This window comes from Canis lupus, chromosome 7 (genome assembly GCF_011100685.1).
Source record: "Canis lupus familiaris isolate Mischka breed German Shepherd chromosome 7, alternate assembly UU_Cfam_GSD_1.0, whole genome shotgun sequence".
Classification (NCBI taxonomy): Eukaryota; Metazoa; Chordata; class Mammalia; order Carnivora; family Canidae; genus Canis; species Canis lupus.
Genome location: NC_049228.1, coordinates 25,290,406 through 25,304,158, shown reverse-complemented (window position 1 = coordinate 25,304,158; position 13,753 = coordinate 25,290,406). Strand labels below are relative to the sequence as shown.

At 38.6% G+C, this 13,753-nt stretch overlaps 1 protein-coding gene across 7 annotated transcripts in view; it reads left to right on the top strand.

Annotated features, from left to right (window-relative positions):
• Window positions 1-13,753, top strand: part of DARS2 (aspartyl-tRNA synthetase 2, mitochondrial) — a 29,066-nt gene that overhangs the window by 560 nt on the left and 14,753 nt on the right. For 3 of the 7 annotated variants that reach the window (XM_038542479.1, XM_038542474.1, XM_038542480.1), the window contains exons 1-11: window positions 18-353; window positions 983-1,082; window positions 3,461-3,527; window positions 5,225-5,326; window positions 5,717-5,812; window positions 7,043-7,166; window positions 7,889-7,935; window positions 9,084-9,190; window positions 10,319-10,388; window positions 11,912-12,091; window positions 13,156-13,263. In XM_038542479.1, the coding sequence (XP_038398407.1) occupies window positions 233-353; window positions 983-1,082; window positions 3,461-3,527; window positions 5,225-5,326; window positions 5,717-5,812; window positions 7,043-7,166; window positions 7,889-7,935; window positions 9,084-9,190; window positions 10,319-10,388; window positions 11,912-12,091; window positions 13,156-13,263 (1,122 nt within the window). In that variant the 5' untranslated portion in view covers window positions 18-232. Of the gene's footprint in view, window positions 1-17; window positions 354-982; window positions 1,083-3,460; window positions 3,528-5,224; window positions 5,327-5,716; window positions 5,813-7,042; window positions 7,167-7,888; window positions 7,936-9,083; window positions 9,191-10,318; window positions 10,389-11,911; window positions 12,092-13,155; window positions 13,264-13,753 lie in introns of those variants that run through there. The other 4 variants (XM_038542478.1, XM_038542477.1, XM_038542475.1 and 1 more) reach the window with 2 other exon arrangements.

The window sequence follows — 13,753 nt, the reverse complement described above, 5'->3', positions numbered from 1 at the left end:
CGCCCCCACCCCCGCCCACCCCCCGCTCGCCAAAGGCCCCAGATTACTTGTAGATTTATCTCGTCCTTAGGCACGTGTACTTGAATGTTCAGCGGAGAAGGGCTTAAATATTGGAAAAGAACTCCTAGCATTTTAAGGGATTTGTGTCTATTTCCGAAGCTGACTTTTGGCCGCCATCCGACGCCGGTACCTTGGGATTCGTGAGCTTCTCTCGCCATCCTGCGGCTCCACCATGCTCTGTTGGTTAAATCGGCTGCACGGGGCATTATCCGCACCCACCGGAAGGATCGCCCACCTGAGGCCGAGTTCTCTCCGCCGGAGGCTGGCGCTCAGTTCACAGAGGAGAATTCCAGGTGAAAGCCGTGAAGAGTTCTGTCCTCCAAACGGTGTTTCCTCTTGGTCTCTACATCGGAGCGCCCTTACTCCATTTTCCTGTGGTCTGCACTGGGCAGCTTTCTGTGTAGAGCCACTTCGTGTTCTCTCTCTTTATTTCTCCTAATACAGGTTTTTTTCTCTGGAGTTTAAAAAAGTAACCACATGAATTCTGCCTTTAGCTGATGCTACTAATTAGCCTCAAAAATTATTTCACGTTTGAGGATATTTAGAAGTGTTTTCCAGCATGCAAGTGACCGGTTTCACTCGGGATTCATACCATCATATTTCTGTAATTCCGAGATCTGGTATCATTTGGAAAATTCTTAATGTGCACTATTAAGAATAGGGCAGTTTTAGGTCTCAGTGCAAATGATACATGAGCAAAATTTAGATTTCCTAACAGCAGAATTTTACAGTAAGACTGTTAATTCACTTGGTTTTTGACACATTTGCAGGTAAATTTAATAGTGATTGAAGCAAATCATATTTAAACTTACTCCATAAATTTCATTCATTGACATGAAATACTTAAGATGATATAACCTGAGAATCTTTATTTTCAAGCAGTTTGCAAATGTTATGTTTTTAATCTTGTTTTTCCTTAAAGAATTCAGTAGCTTTGTTGCTCGGACCAACACATGTGGAGAGTTGCGCTCTTCTCACTTAGGCCAAGAAGTCACTTTGTGTGGATGGATTCAGTACCGAAGGTAAATTGGCTTAAGAATACTTGAGAATTTGGGGATCCCTGGGTGGCTCAGCGGTTTAGCGCCTACCTTCGGCCCAGGGCGTGATCCTGGAGTCCCAGATCGAGTCCCATGACAGGCTTCCCACATGGAGCCTGCTCTCCCTCCACCTGTGTCTCTGCCTCTCTCTCTCTGTGTCTCTCATGAATAAATAAATGAAATCTTAAAAAAAAAAAAAAAAAAGAATACTTGAGAATTAGGGGTGCCTAGGTAGCTCAGTGCGTTAAGCTTTGAACTCTTGATTTCAGCCTCAGGTCATGCTCTACAGGTCCTGAGATTGATCCACCTGCTTAAGACTTTCTGCACCTGGCATCCCTGAGTGGCGCAGCGATTTAGCGCCTGCCTTTGGCCTAGGGCGCGATCCTGGAGACCCGGGATCGAATCCCACGTCGGGCTCCGGGTGCATGGAGCCTGCTTCTCCCTCTGCCTGTGTCTCTGCCTCTCTCTCTCTCTCTCTCTCTCTCTGTGTGTGACTATCTTAAAAAAAAAAAAAAAGCTCTCTGCACCTCCCACCGCCCCCCTCCCCCCAAAAAAAGAATGCCTGGTGGTTTTCCCCCAGTCAATTCCAAACTTTTATTAATTTTCAGTCAGTCAGAACAACAAAAGCTTTGCAACTCCTGCAGGATTCTCAGAATTCACTGAGTTTCAGATTTGGAGTGGCCTCTGTTTAAGGGTGTAATAATAAAGTGTGTTCCACCAATGGACTGAAACGTCCCTTAGCTTACTAAAGTCAAAGAGTTCCTAGGACCAGTGATTGGGAGTTGGCCAGCTGGTAAGCTTCAATAGCATGAAAAAGCTTATTTTATTCTAAATTGAGGTAGAAAAAAAGCCTAAAACATGAACAGTGTTCCTTAAAATTAAAGCCCATTTTGTTGTCTCTGTATTCCAGCATGTACCCAAATAGTACATTAATTAACAATGAGGAGTTCCAAAACCCGTAGACTGTGTGGCCTTCCTAAAGCATATGTTCTGAGTGGGTGGTTATAGGACCCATAAATTTGGTGACTTTATCTTCTGAACTCAAAATCTGAGTTTTACTCTACCTCTTCCTAGTACTAGGACAGTATGAGAAATGTAGGTTGAACACTAAAGTGTTGGAATTTGGGGGACCTTTTGATGACTTATAGAAGTATTAAATTAGGGATGCCTGAGTGGCTGTCTTTGGCTCAGGGCGTGATCCCGGAGTCCCTGGATCAAGTCCCACATTGGGCTCCCAGTGAGGAGCCTGCTTCGCTTCTCCCTCTGCCTATGTCTCTGTCTCTCTCTGTGTCTCTCATGAAATAAAAAAATAAAATCTTTAAAACAAAAAAGTATTAAATTAGTAGTTTCACCTCCTCTAGAAAAGTGTAGACTGTGTCTTTTAAGAAAAGAGTTTATATTGCTATATTTCAAAAATGACAAATTAGATATTTCTGATATCTAAAGATATAATCTTGGGTTTTAATATGTGGAAAGTTTCCAAGTTTTATAAAATTTTCTTATAAAGATTTAAGCCAATAAAAATTAAAAATTTGCCTTTCATTAACTAGCCATCTGTATAACATTAGTAAACCACATATATAACCAGTAAAAATTGAAATTGAAAATGAAAAGCATTGAGGTACCTGGTTGGCTCAGTGGGTGGAGTATGCAACTCTTGATCTCAAGGTTGAGAGTCTGAGCCCTGCTTATGGCAGGTAGTTTACTTAAAATAAAACTTTTTAAAAACAAGGGCGCCAAGGTGGTTCAGTCTGTTGAGTGTCTGCCCTCAGCTCGGGTGGTGATCCCAGGGTCCTGGGATTGGGTTCCCTGCTCACTGGGGAGCCTGCTTCTCCCTCTGCTGCTTCCCCTGCTTGTGCGTGTGTGCGCGCTCTCTCTCTCTCTCTCTCTCTCTCTCTCTCAAATAAATAGATAAAACCTTAAAAATGAAAAACGGGATCCCTGGGTGGCTCAGCAGTTTAGTGCCGCCTTCAGCCCAGGGCGTGATCCTGGAGACCTGGGATCAATTCCCGCGTCGGGCTCCCTGCATGGAGCCCGCTTCTCCCTCTGCCTTTGTCTCTGCCTCTCTCTCTCTCTCTCTCTCTCTTTCTTTCTCTCTTTCTGTCTCTCATGAATAAATAAGTAAAATCTTTAAAAAAAAAAAGAAAAGAAAAAATCAAATGATTAAGAAAAAGTAAATGCAAAGTCTTTTTGTTAACAAGCTACATAGATAATTACATAAATGTAGTACATAGTGAAGACACATGATTATTATAAAAAGAACATGGGAAATGGCATGGATTTTTGTTGTTAATTTGTTTTGCCCGTTTAGGTTTTGGGCTCAGAGTTTTTATCCTAACATGTTCATTTGCTTCATTGATCAGGCAAAACGTCTTCCTGGTCCTAAGGGATTCCCATGGGCTTATTCAAGTTGTCATCCCCCAGGATGAGGTAATAGATTTGCTGCTGTTTTCTGAAAGCCTGTTTGATGCTGTAGTAGAGTAAGCGAAGTATGTTGGATAAGCATGTTTGAGGTCTTAAATTCAGAAGTTTCTCGTTAATGAAAACCAAAAACTACCAATAAACAATATTAAGACATATGACAAACTGGGGAAAAAAAATATGTGCAACTCATATCACAGACAAAGGACTAATGGCTACTACAAATCAAAATAAACAAAAAAAGCCAGGGAACTGGGACACCTGTGTGGCTCAACGGTTGAGCACCTGCCTTCGGCTTAGGGCGTGATCCTGGAGACCCGGGATCGAGTCCCACATTGGGCTCCCTACAGGGAGCCTGCTTCTCCCTCTAAGTCTCTGCCTCTCTCTGTGTGTCTCTCATGAATAAATAAATAAAATCTTTAAGGAAAAAAAAAGACCAGGGAACCAGTAAAAGTATGAACCCAGGATATGGCAATAAAATGTACAGAAGAAATGTAAATGGCTTATAGACATGAAAATATGCCCAACCTCACTCATAGGTAGAGAAATCTAAAGTAAAACTACACGGAATTATCATTTTTGGCATTCTGGACTGACAGTGCACTGCGTTTGGGAAAACAAGTGCTCTTACATTCTTGGAGGGAATACAAACTGGCACTAGGTCTACCGTGGGCAGTTTGGCAATATCAAAATAGTAAGTACATATGTCTTTTTAAATATTCATTTCTAGTCAGTTATCTTACAGCTAGACTTACAAAGCAAAATACAAGGTTCTTCCTTATAGGATCATTTTCAGTAGAAAGAATTGGAAAACCCAGATGTCCCCCAATAAGAGACTCGTATAAGAAGTAATATACATCCCTACACCCTAAAAAAAGATTAAAGAAACTCTTTATGTGCTGATATGGAAGAATATCCAAAACATATTGTTAGATGAAAAAAACAGGATACAGAAGAGCATGCAGAGTGCTGTTATCTATATAAATAGAGGGTGTGTGTGTGTGTGTGTGTGTGTGTGATATGAAATACTCCTGGAATAATACATACATATCTGGTGACATTGGTTACCTCTGGGAAGAAGGACTTTTTACTGTATATCTATTTGTACCCTTTGAATTTTGAGCCATGTGAAGGGTACCACCTGCTCAAAAAAAAAAAAAAAAAATAAGCATTAAAGTTAGACAAATAGCTCTCATCATGCTTGTTGGGCAATATTGGTTTTTCTTATGGTAGTGTTTATAAATGCTTGTATACCTATGAAACATCTCATTTACTCAGCTCTTAGTCTTTGAAGTAAAGAGCAATGAATTATCTTCCAGGGATCAGGATCCAGAGATGAGCATAGCTAACCCAGGAGAATTCCTTTCATTTGGACTCCATTATTGCTATTGCATGTAACTGCCCCTAAGACTAACTCTGGAAATAGTTACCTTAAAAGCGTATAGGAATTGTTTCTATCAATCATTGTTCTCCTTATTTTCCTTTAAGGAAAAAAATTTAAAACTCTTAATAGTTTAACTTGCTGTTTCATGTGGAGTCAAAATGGGGATGCAGTTTACCAAATTCTTTTTCATTAAGGGCAACCTCAGTATTTATGGCAGGTAAGCTATGAGTATTAATATTTTCCTAAGCCACAGACTGCAATTACTGCAGTCATTCATTAAATTCATTTTGTTTGTTGGAACTGTTTTTCTCTCATTCTGTAGTCAGCTGCTTCTGTGAAGAAGATTTTATGTGAAGCTCCTGTGGAATCGGTGGTACGAGTGTCTGGGACAGTAATTTCCCGACCTCCAGGACAAGAGAATCCAGTTAGTAGTTTATAAATGGTCTATGTAAATTTTATTTGTATACCTTTGCTCTGTCTACACATTCAGGCAACAGAGATTGAGTACCTGTTAGACATCAGGCTCTGAAAGCTCTCTGGGTTCTACGAATGAACCTACAGAGTCCAAAATCTTCACTACAAACACACACCAATGTGAGTAGGCATGTTAGGACATCTGTTAATGAGCTCATCAGCCACAGATTCACGTAAGAATATCAAAATCATGCACAGACATTTATGCTTTAGACTATATGCCAAAAGCACTCATACATTTTACGTGTATAAATAAATGCATGTGTTTCACAAATGGCCACTGTGTACATGTCCTGATGAGTGATTTTTTTTTAATAGGTCTTCTCTCTCTCTCTCTAAGAAAATGCCAACAGGTGAGATTGAAATCAAAGTTAAAACAGCTGAACTTCTGAATTCCTGCAAGAAGCTGCCCTTTGAAATTAAGGACTTTGTGAAGGTACCATCCTCATTATTAATAGAGTATCTAGAAAATGTTGATAACCAGTAAAGTGTTTTCAGTTTTTTAAAGAAAAACTTTAAGTTCTATGAAATTAAGCATTTTATTATAGACTTATCATGAAGTGTTCTATGGTGTTCTGAATTAAGCTATTGCAGTTCCTAAATACTTAGGCTGCTTTATCAGACAGGTTGAAACATGGTTCTACCTTTAAGACCTGAGGTGTTGTTTTCAAGGTTTTTGTTGCTGTTGTTTTCCATTTTGAAAGGAAATTGTGCCTAGCATGGAAATGGTCAAATGGCATAGGAGATCCTACATCTGTTAACTTTAAGCCTCTAACAGTAATAAAATGCTTGATTTCCGAAGCATATACATCTGATTCCTATAAGTTAGGGTGTACTTCGCCAAAGTTTGAAGGGCTGTTGAAGCCAAATAGCTCTGGGTGATTATACATGGATAACCTGCAGCTTTGACGTAGTTATCTGCAGTCGTAGATGTATATACATCTAGTTTGTAAACTAATCTGTAAAAAAAAAAGTTTTTAAAATAACTGTATGGCCACTTAGCGTTACATTTAAATTCTTAATACTTAATCTTTTAATGAGAAAAAGCAACATAATTACAGGATTGGCCTTGAGGGGGAGAGGGAATATAGTTTTCCTGTAGCTAACCCTTCAGAAAGAAATGACAGTTCTTCCTTTTCTGGTGTCAAAGAGGTAAGCTAATCCAGGAAAAAGGACTTTTTAAAAAAGTCAGCACAGAGAGAGATGCAGAGATTTACCGCTTTGAAAATAAGCAAACCTTCTCACTGCTTCCTACTAGTACAACCATGGAGATTCCCTATGCTGTCCCCTTGCATTTCTTACATTTGTAGTCCTGCTCAGGTGATGATGTCATAACTGTTTTGTCTGTATTTTTAAAAGATCTTTGAAGTCTTTAAATATTTTTTTCAGACTCAACTATGGGCTTAAAGGAATGGATAATTGTTTAGTGAGGGTAGGCAAATTCCAATCAGCGAAGGGTGGTGGTAATAATAGTAAAAAAAAAACAAACATAAAATCTATATTAGTAACAAACTTAGAAGTTGTAGGAATTAAAGGATGGTAGTGTACTCACAAATGGTGAAAACTAGAGATAGAACTGAAGTTTTTGAAAATCCAAACTCTGTATTAAAATTAATTTCTTTTTAATATTAAAAATTTAAACATGAAAATCTTTAAATTTGTTTAGAAAACAGAGGCTCTTCGTTTGCAGTATCGCTACTTAGACTTACGTAGTTTCCAAATGCAATATAACCTGCGACTGAGGTCCCAGATGGTCATGAAAATGCGGGAATATCTCTGTAATCTACATGGTAAGGGACATGCCTGAATGTTCTAGAGCTTTTTCACTTGATCTTAGCCAAAAGGCCAAGAAGCGATTGTTCTAGAGCTTTTTAGCATCTGTTCTGTTTTATTCAGTGTTTTATTGTATCCTCTCTTTAGCATCATTGGGTCAAAAGTTGCCAGAGGTCTGGAATTCACATAATGTGTAAAGCAGTGAAGAAAGGTTAATTTCCAGATGTTTTGTCCTAGAGCACAATTAGGTAACATAGAGCATAATTTAGTTCCCTGCTGGGTCACAGATACAGTCTTTTAAAGATGCCGTGTTGAAGGGTTAACAGCCCTTTGGTTGTTACCTATAAGTTTTCTTGATTCTTTATCATGCTTATACCAATTTGTTGGGAGCTCAGAAATGTCCTTTGAATTAAACTAGACTCTTTAGTCAGTCCTGGGAGTTTTTCTAGTATATTTGCAAAGTTTTTTTGCTATACAAGCAGAGCATTTGGAAAACCAAAACAGTTCAGCAAACAAGAATCCATCAAATAGAATTATTTTGTGACAGAAGTATCACCTTATGACCAAATAGGATTTTATGAAAATCTTCAGCTTCTTTCTTGGGTAGAAATCAGTATTCAGTAGGCTTGATAAATTCAGTCAAAATTCCTAATTAAAATGTAGCCTCAGATTTGTTGAACTGTACCATAGACAACATATTTGACAAATTCCTGTTATTCTGCCACTTCCCTCTTTTTAGGATTTGTGGATGTAGAAACACCAACATTGTTTAAGAGGACTCCCGGGGTATGTATATTCCTTAAGTCAGCCCACTAATAATGTCCTTTTAGATAGGAAACTGAACCACTTTGTTTTTATATTCACATAGTTCTATTTTTTTCATATATTTTACTGCTTCACAGTGGTCATATTAACTAGGTTTGGTTAAGAGTCAAGAACCTAGGACACCTGGTGGCTCAGTGGTTGAGCGTCTGCTTTTGACTCAGGGCCTGATCCCAGGGTCCTGGGATTGAGTTCTGCATCGGGCTCCTGGCAAGGAGCTTGCTTCTCCCTCTGCCTATGTCTCTGCCTTTCTCTCTCATGAATAAATAAGTAAAATCTTAAAAAAAAAAAAAAGTCGAGAAATTTTTATGGGTATTTTGAGACAGAACACTTTTATTCTACATGAGTTTTCCCCTTGAGGCTTATAAATGCAAATCAGTAATGAATTAGTTCCTTAAAAATAAACTCCTTGTGGGGCGACTGGCTAGCTCAGTCAGGAGAGCATGTGATTTTTTTTTTTTTTTTAAGATTTTTTATTTATTTAAGAGAGCGCATGCAAGAGCACTAAGTGGGGGGGGGGTGGCAGAGGGAGAGAGAGAAGCAGACTCCCCGCTGAGGAGGGAGCGCAATGTGGGGTTCGATGGGGGTACTCTATCTCATGACCCCGGGATCATGACCTGAGCCGAAGGCAGAGACTTAACCAACTGAGCCACCCAGGTGCCCCAACACATGACTCTTGATCTCAAGTCGTGAGTTCAAGTCGCACATGGGTATAAAGATTACTTAAATAAATAAAAAATCCTAAAATAAACTCCTTGTTCATTAAGAATTGACATTTCTAAACATTGTTATTTAATCTACACAGTCCATGGACTTACAAAACTATAGTTTAAAAAAGCAGTTAGCAATTATTGGATTGCACAAAATTCTTTTAGATAGTAGCAGAATTGGGAATTCATTTCAACAAGTATACATTTATTACCTACCACATGCAAACATTGTTAAAAGCCTACTAGGTGCAAGCCTTTTGGAGGAGTAGAAGATGAGCAAGAAATGATCTCTGTCATTTTCTCTTTAGTTAATTTCATTGATGAACTGAAGTGTCAACTTCTACCAGGTCTTAGGTTCAATTTTTTTTAACAATATTTCTACTCTTCTTCTCTCATTAAAAGGGTGCAAAAGAGTTTGTAATACCATCTAGGGAACCTGGGAAGTTTTATTGTCTCCCTCAGAGTCCTCAACAGTTCAAACAACTTCTAATGGTTGGTGGTTTAGACAGGTGAGCCTTCTTTATGCTGGTAGTAAGTTGTCAGAAAAAGAAAGGGGAGGGTGGTGGGGAGAAAAAAAGAAAACACAAAATTATCTGATCTCTTAAAAGTGTATGATGAGCATTTGGAAAATACTTGTAAAGTACCCTAAACATTTGTGGTCATTATTTAGTAAAGATGTATTGGGTGACCACCATGTGCAAAGCCCTATGCCAGTATAGATGTGCAGGGAATTAAAAACACAAAAGAGGGCAGCCTGGGTGGCTCAGTGGTTTAGCGCTGCCTTCAGCCCAGGGTATGATCCTGGAGACCTGAGATTGAGTCCCATGTCAGGCTCCCTGCATGGAGCCTGCTTCTCGCTCTATCTGTGTCTCTGCCTCTCTCTCTTTTTGTGTCTCTCATGAATAAATAAATAAAATCTTTTTTAAAAAAAAAAAGATTTTAGGGCCCTGGGTGGCTTAGTTGGTTAAGTATCCAACTATTGATCTCAGCTCAGGTCTTGGTCATGAGTTCAAGCCCTGAGTTAAAAAAGAAAGAAAGAAAAGGATTTGCTCTCCAGGAGTTAATATAGTAAGGTGGAATATGGTAATAAATAAACCAACTGGAATAGAACCTAAAGATCGATTTGTTGAGGGCTGCAAACTAGGTTTTGTTTGGGGAAATACTATTTTAAAAAAACTTTGTGAGCAAGGCCTTCTGGGACAGTGTTGCATCTCAGCAGATGAAGATGAGAATGGGAATGGCATAGCACAGGAAAGCTCAATTGTATTCATGGAGCAGTAAGTATTTCAATTTGGCCAAAGCAAAAGAGTGTGTATGTATGTATGTGTGTATATATATGTATATATATAAGTATAAACTGCATTACATGCCAGTCTAATATATGAATATTGAAAGGTGCCATTGTATATGTTTAAAACAGCATATAGAATAGTTTTTATAAAAAAAAAAAAAAGAATAGTTTTTATAGGTCTACTGTGTATCTACTTAGAGCATTATAAAGAATTTTTAAATTTCTTATGTCCTTTAGGTACCATTATTAATTTATTTCATAGACTGCACTGCCATGAACTTTTGTGGAAAAGTATGTGTATCTTCCTAGAAACATGACTCAATTCATGCTACTTTTCCAATTGTAGGTATTTTCAGGTTGCCCGGTGTTACCGAGATGAAGGTTCAAGACCAGACCGACAGCCCGAGTTTACTCAGGTACTAAGTGATACTCACTTTTCTCTCTTAGTCAGCCTTGCTCCAGCCAAATATTTCAAGACTGGGCAGTAAATTTATATATAGGCAGGCCTTGTCCAATTGCACTTTGCTTTATTGTGCTTCTCAGACATTGCATAGTTCACAGATTGAAGGTTTGTGGCAATCCTGTCAGCACTGTTTTTCCAACAGCATTTGCTCACTTTATATTTTTGTGTCACGTTTTGGTAAATCTCACAATATTTCAAACTTTTTCATTATTTGTTTTGGTGATCTGTGATCAGTGATTATGACTCACTGAAAGCTTAGATAATGTTTAACATTTTTATCAATAAAGTATTTAGGTACATTTTGTTTTAGACATAATGTTAATTGCACGTGTCATAGACTATAGCATAGTATAAACATAACTTGTTTATTTAATATTTTTAAATTTTTTTAAAATTTATTTATTTATGATAGTCACAGAGAGAGAGAGAGAGGCAGAGACACAGGCAGAGGGAGAAGCAGGCTCCATGCACCGGGAGCCCGACGTGAGATTCGAACCCAGGTCTCCAGGATCACGCCCTGGGCCAAAGGCAGGCGCCAAACCGCTGTGCCACCCAGGGATCCCTAAACATAACTTTTATATGCAGTGGGAAACCAGAAAATTAATTCTTTTTCAGAAAATTACTTTGACTTTCTTTATTATGGTATATGCTTTATTGTGGCAGTCTGGAACCGAACCCACAATAGTAGGCCAGTGCTTTACTTCTCATTACGTTTTATCCATCAGATATTTAATTAAAGTAATCTGCAGTTGATATACTATTTACTTTTTCATCCATTTCATGTGTCCTTTTTATAATGAGTATGGTTATCAGCTAAGAAATGCCAGAGATTCCTGCAGTATTTTAGTGGTTGTTGCTAGGATAAAGTTCTTAAATCTCTTACACATTAAGAACCAAGAATTCTATAATTGGTATTTAATCTGTCTAATCTCCTTTAAAAAATTTATTTATTAGAGAGAGTGCATAAACAGGGGGAAAAGGGAGCCTGGACAGAGGGCTCAGTCTCAGGACCCTGGGATCATAACCTGAGCTGAAGGCAGACATTTAACTGACTGAGCCACCCATGCACCCCTAATATGTCTAATCGTTAGACTCATCAAAGCTGTTTTTGTACGATTGCATGTTAATCAGTGTGGTGAAACAAAATCATAAGCTTTGGAGTTGGGCGGACCTGGGGTCAAATGTAGCTTCATTACTTACTAACCGCATGTACACAGGCAAGTTACTTGGCCTCTCTGAGCCTTAAGCCATGAGGATAGTGATGGGAACCAAACAAGTTGGTACATGTGAAGCATTAGCACAGTGCCTGACATAAAACAGATGTACAATAATATTTATCCTCCCAACCCCCACCCATGTATTAAGTATTTATTTGCAGAATCCTAGAAATATGTTGAAACCAGAGTAATATATAAATATGTACATATTAATATTGTGGCTCTTCAAGTTACTTTCCATATGTTATTTTGGTTGCAGATTGACATAGAGATGTCTTTTGTAGACCAGACCGGCATCCAGAGTCTAATTGAGGGCTTGCTCCAGTATTCCTGGCCAAGTGACAAAGATCCTGTGGTAGTTCCTTTTCCTTCTATGACTTTTGCTGAGGCATTGGCCAGCTATGGAACTGATAAACCTGACACTCGCTTTGGGATGAAGGTATTTCTCTTCCCTTTTTCAGGACTGTGCCACCATAGTCCTCCAGTCTTTTAAACCACTTTGAAATTTACAACCAGTTACACATAGTTATATTTTTTGTTGTTGCCTTAGCTTGTTACCAAGCTATATAGCAAGAGAGAATAATAGCATGTCAGCACTACAGTACTTTTTTTTTTTTCTATCTACTATGTTCCAAGACCATTTCCAAGACTAACATTCTTGCATAAAGTTTTTATTACTGACAACTTATTTATTAATTATATGGACATGAATAGTCACTTGAAAGAAAAAAAAACCCTATTTCTTTCCTGTTCAATTTTTCCTAAGCTAAAATGGCACTTGAAGGCAAATGATTAAGAGTTATTCTTTGTTCCTAGTCTACAAAGAGCTCAAACATATGGAAATGTTTATTGAAATTATTAAGATCTCTACATATTTTAACCAAGGGTAGGAGTAGAATTTATATCAAGTAGTTTCCATTAGCAAGCCTCTCAGTATTTGCTCTTAGAGAACAGTGGCTCTTCGTGTCTGTAAGGCTGATGGCATTTCTGTATCAGAGTTCTCAGTGCAAATTCTGTAGAAATTGAAGTCCCACTTCATCTATAAAGAGATAGTGCTCAATTCTTAAGATGAGGAAAAAATATATAAAATGCCCTAACTGCCTACTTACAGCTGCAGCTTAACCACTCCTTATTTCCTCTTTTGTAATATGGAAGAGCGGTGCTTAAATCAGACTTCTCAAGTTAGATTCTTGCTCTGTGTTGTCTTGGCCAAGTTATTTTCTTCTCTATGCCTTGGTTTCTTACTGTATTCCATGGGGATAATGAGAGCCCCTATTTCATACTCCTGTGGTACTGATTAAATGAATTAATAATGATGAATAGTCCATTAGTACATTAATTCCTGTCACATGTGCCCAGCCCATGGTAAACACTGTGACTGCACTTTGTAAACATGAACTTAATGAAATCTACTCGCTTCTTTAGAATCTTATTTGTAAAATGCTTTGAGATAAAATTTACTTCACTTTTAGTTATTACCTTTTTTTGTTACCCATTTTACAGATTGTAGATATTAGTAATGTGTTCAGAAACACAGAGGTTGGATTTCTTCAAGATGCACTTAGTAAACCCCAAGGAACTGTCAAAGCCATGTGTATCTCTGAAGGAGCAGTAAGTGATGCGCAGTTCTATTCCTCTAGAGTGTATGTGGGAAGTAAATATGTTCAACACTGGCACATTTAAAAAACAATTTTTTTTTCCCCAAGATTTTTTTTTTAAGGATTTTTTTAATTTATTAATGAGAGATACCGAGAGAGAGAGAGAGAGAGAGAGAGAGAGGCAGAGACACAGGCAGAGGGAGAAGCAGGCTCCACGCAAGGAGCCCGACATGGGACTTCATCCCGGGTCTCCAGGATCAGACCCTGGGCTGAAGGCGGCGCTAAACCGCTGAGCCACCCAGGCTACCCTTTTTCCAAGATTTTATTTATTTATTTGAGAGAGAGAGAACAAATGAGGGAGAGGAGAGGGAGAGGAGAAGCAAACTCCCTGCTGAGCTGGGAGCCCAATGTGGGGCTCAGTCCCAGGACCCGAGGATCATGACCTGAGCCAAAAGCAGCTGCTTAACCGACTGAACTAACCAGGGTCCCCAGCAATTCTTTTT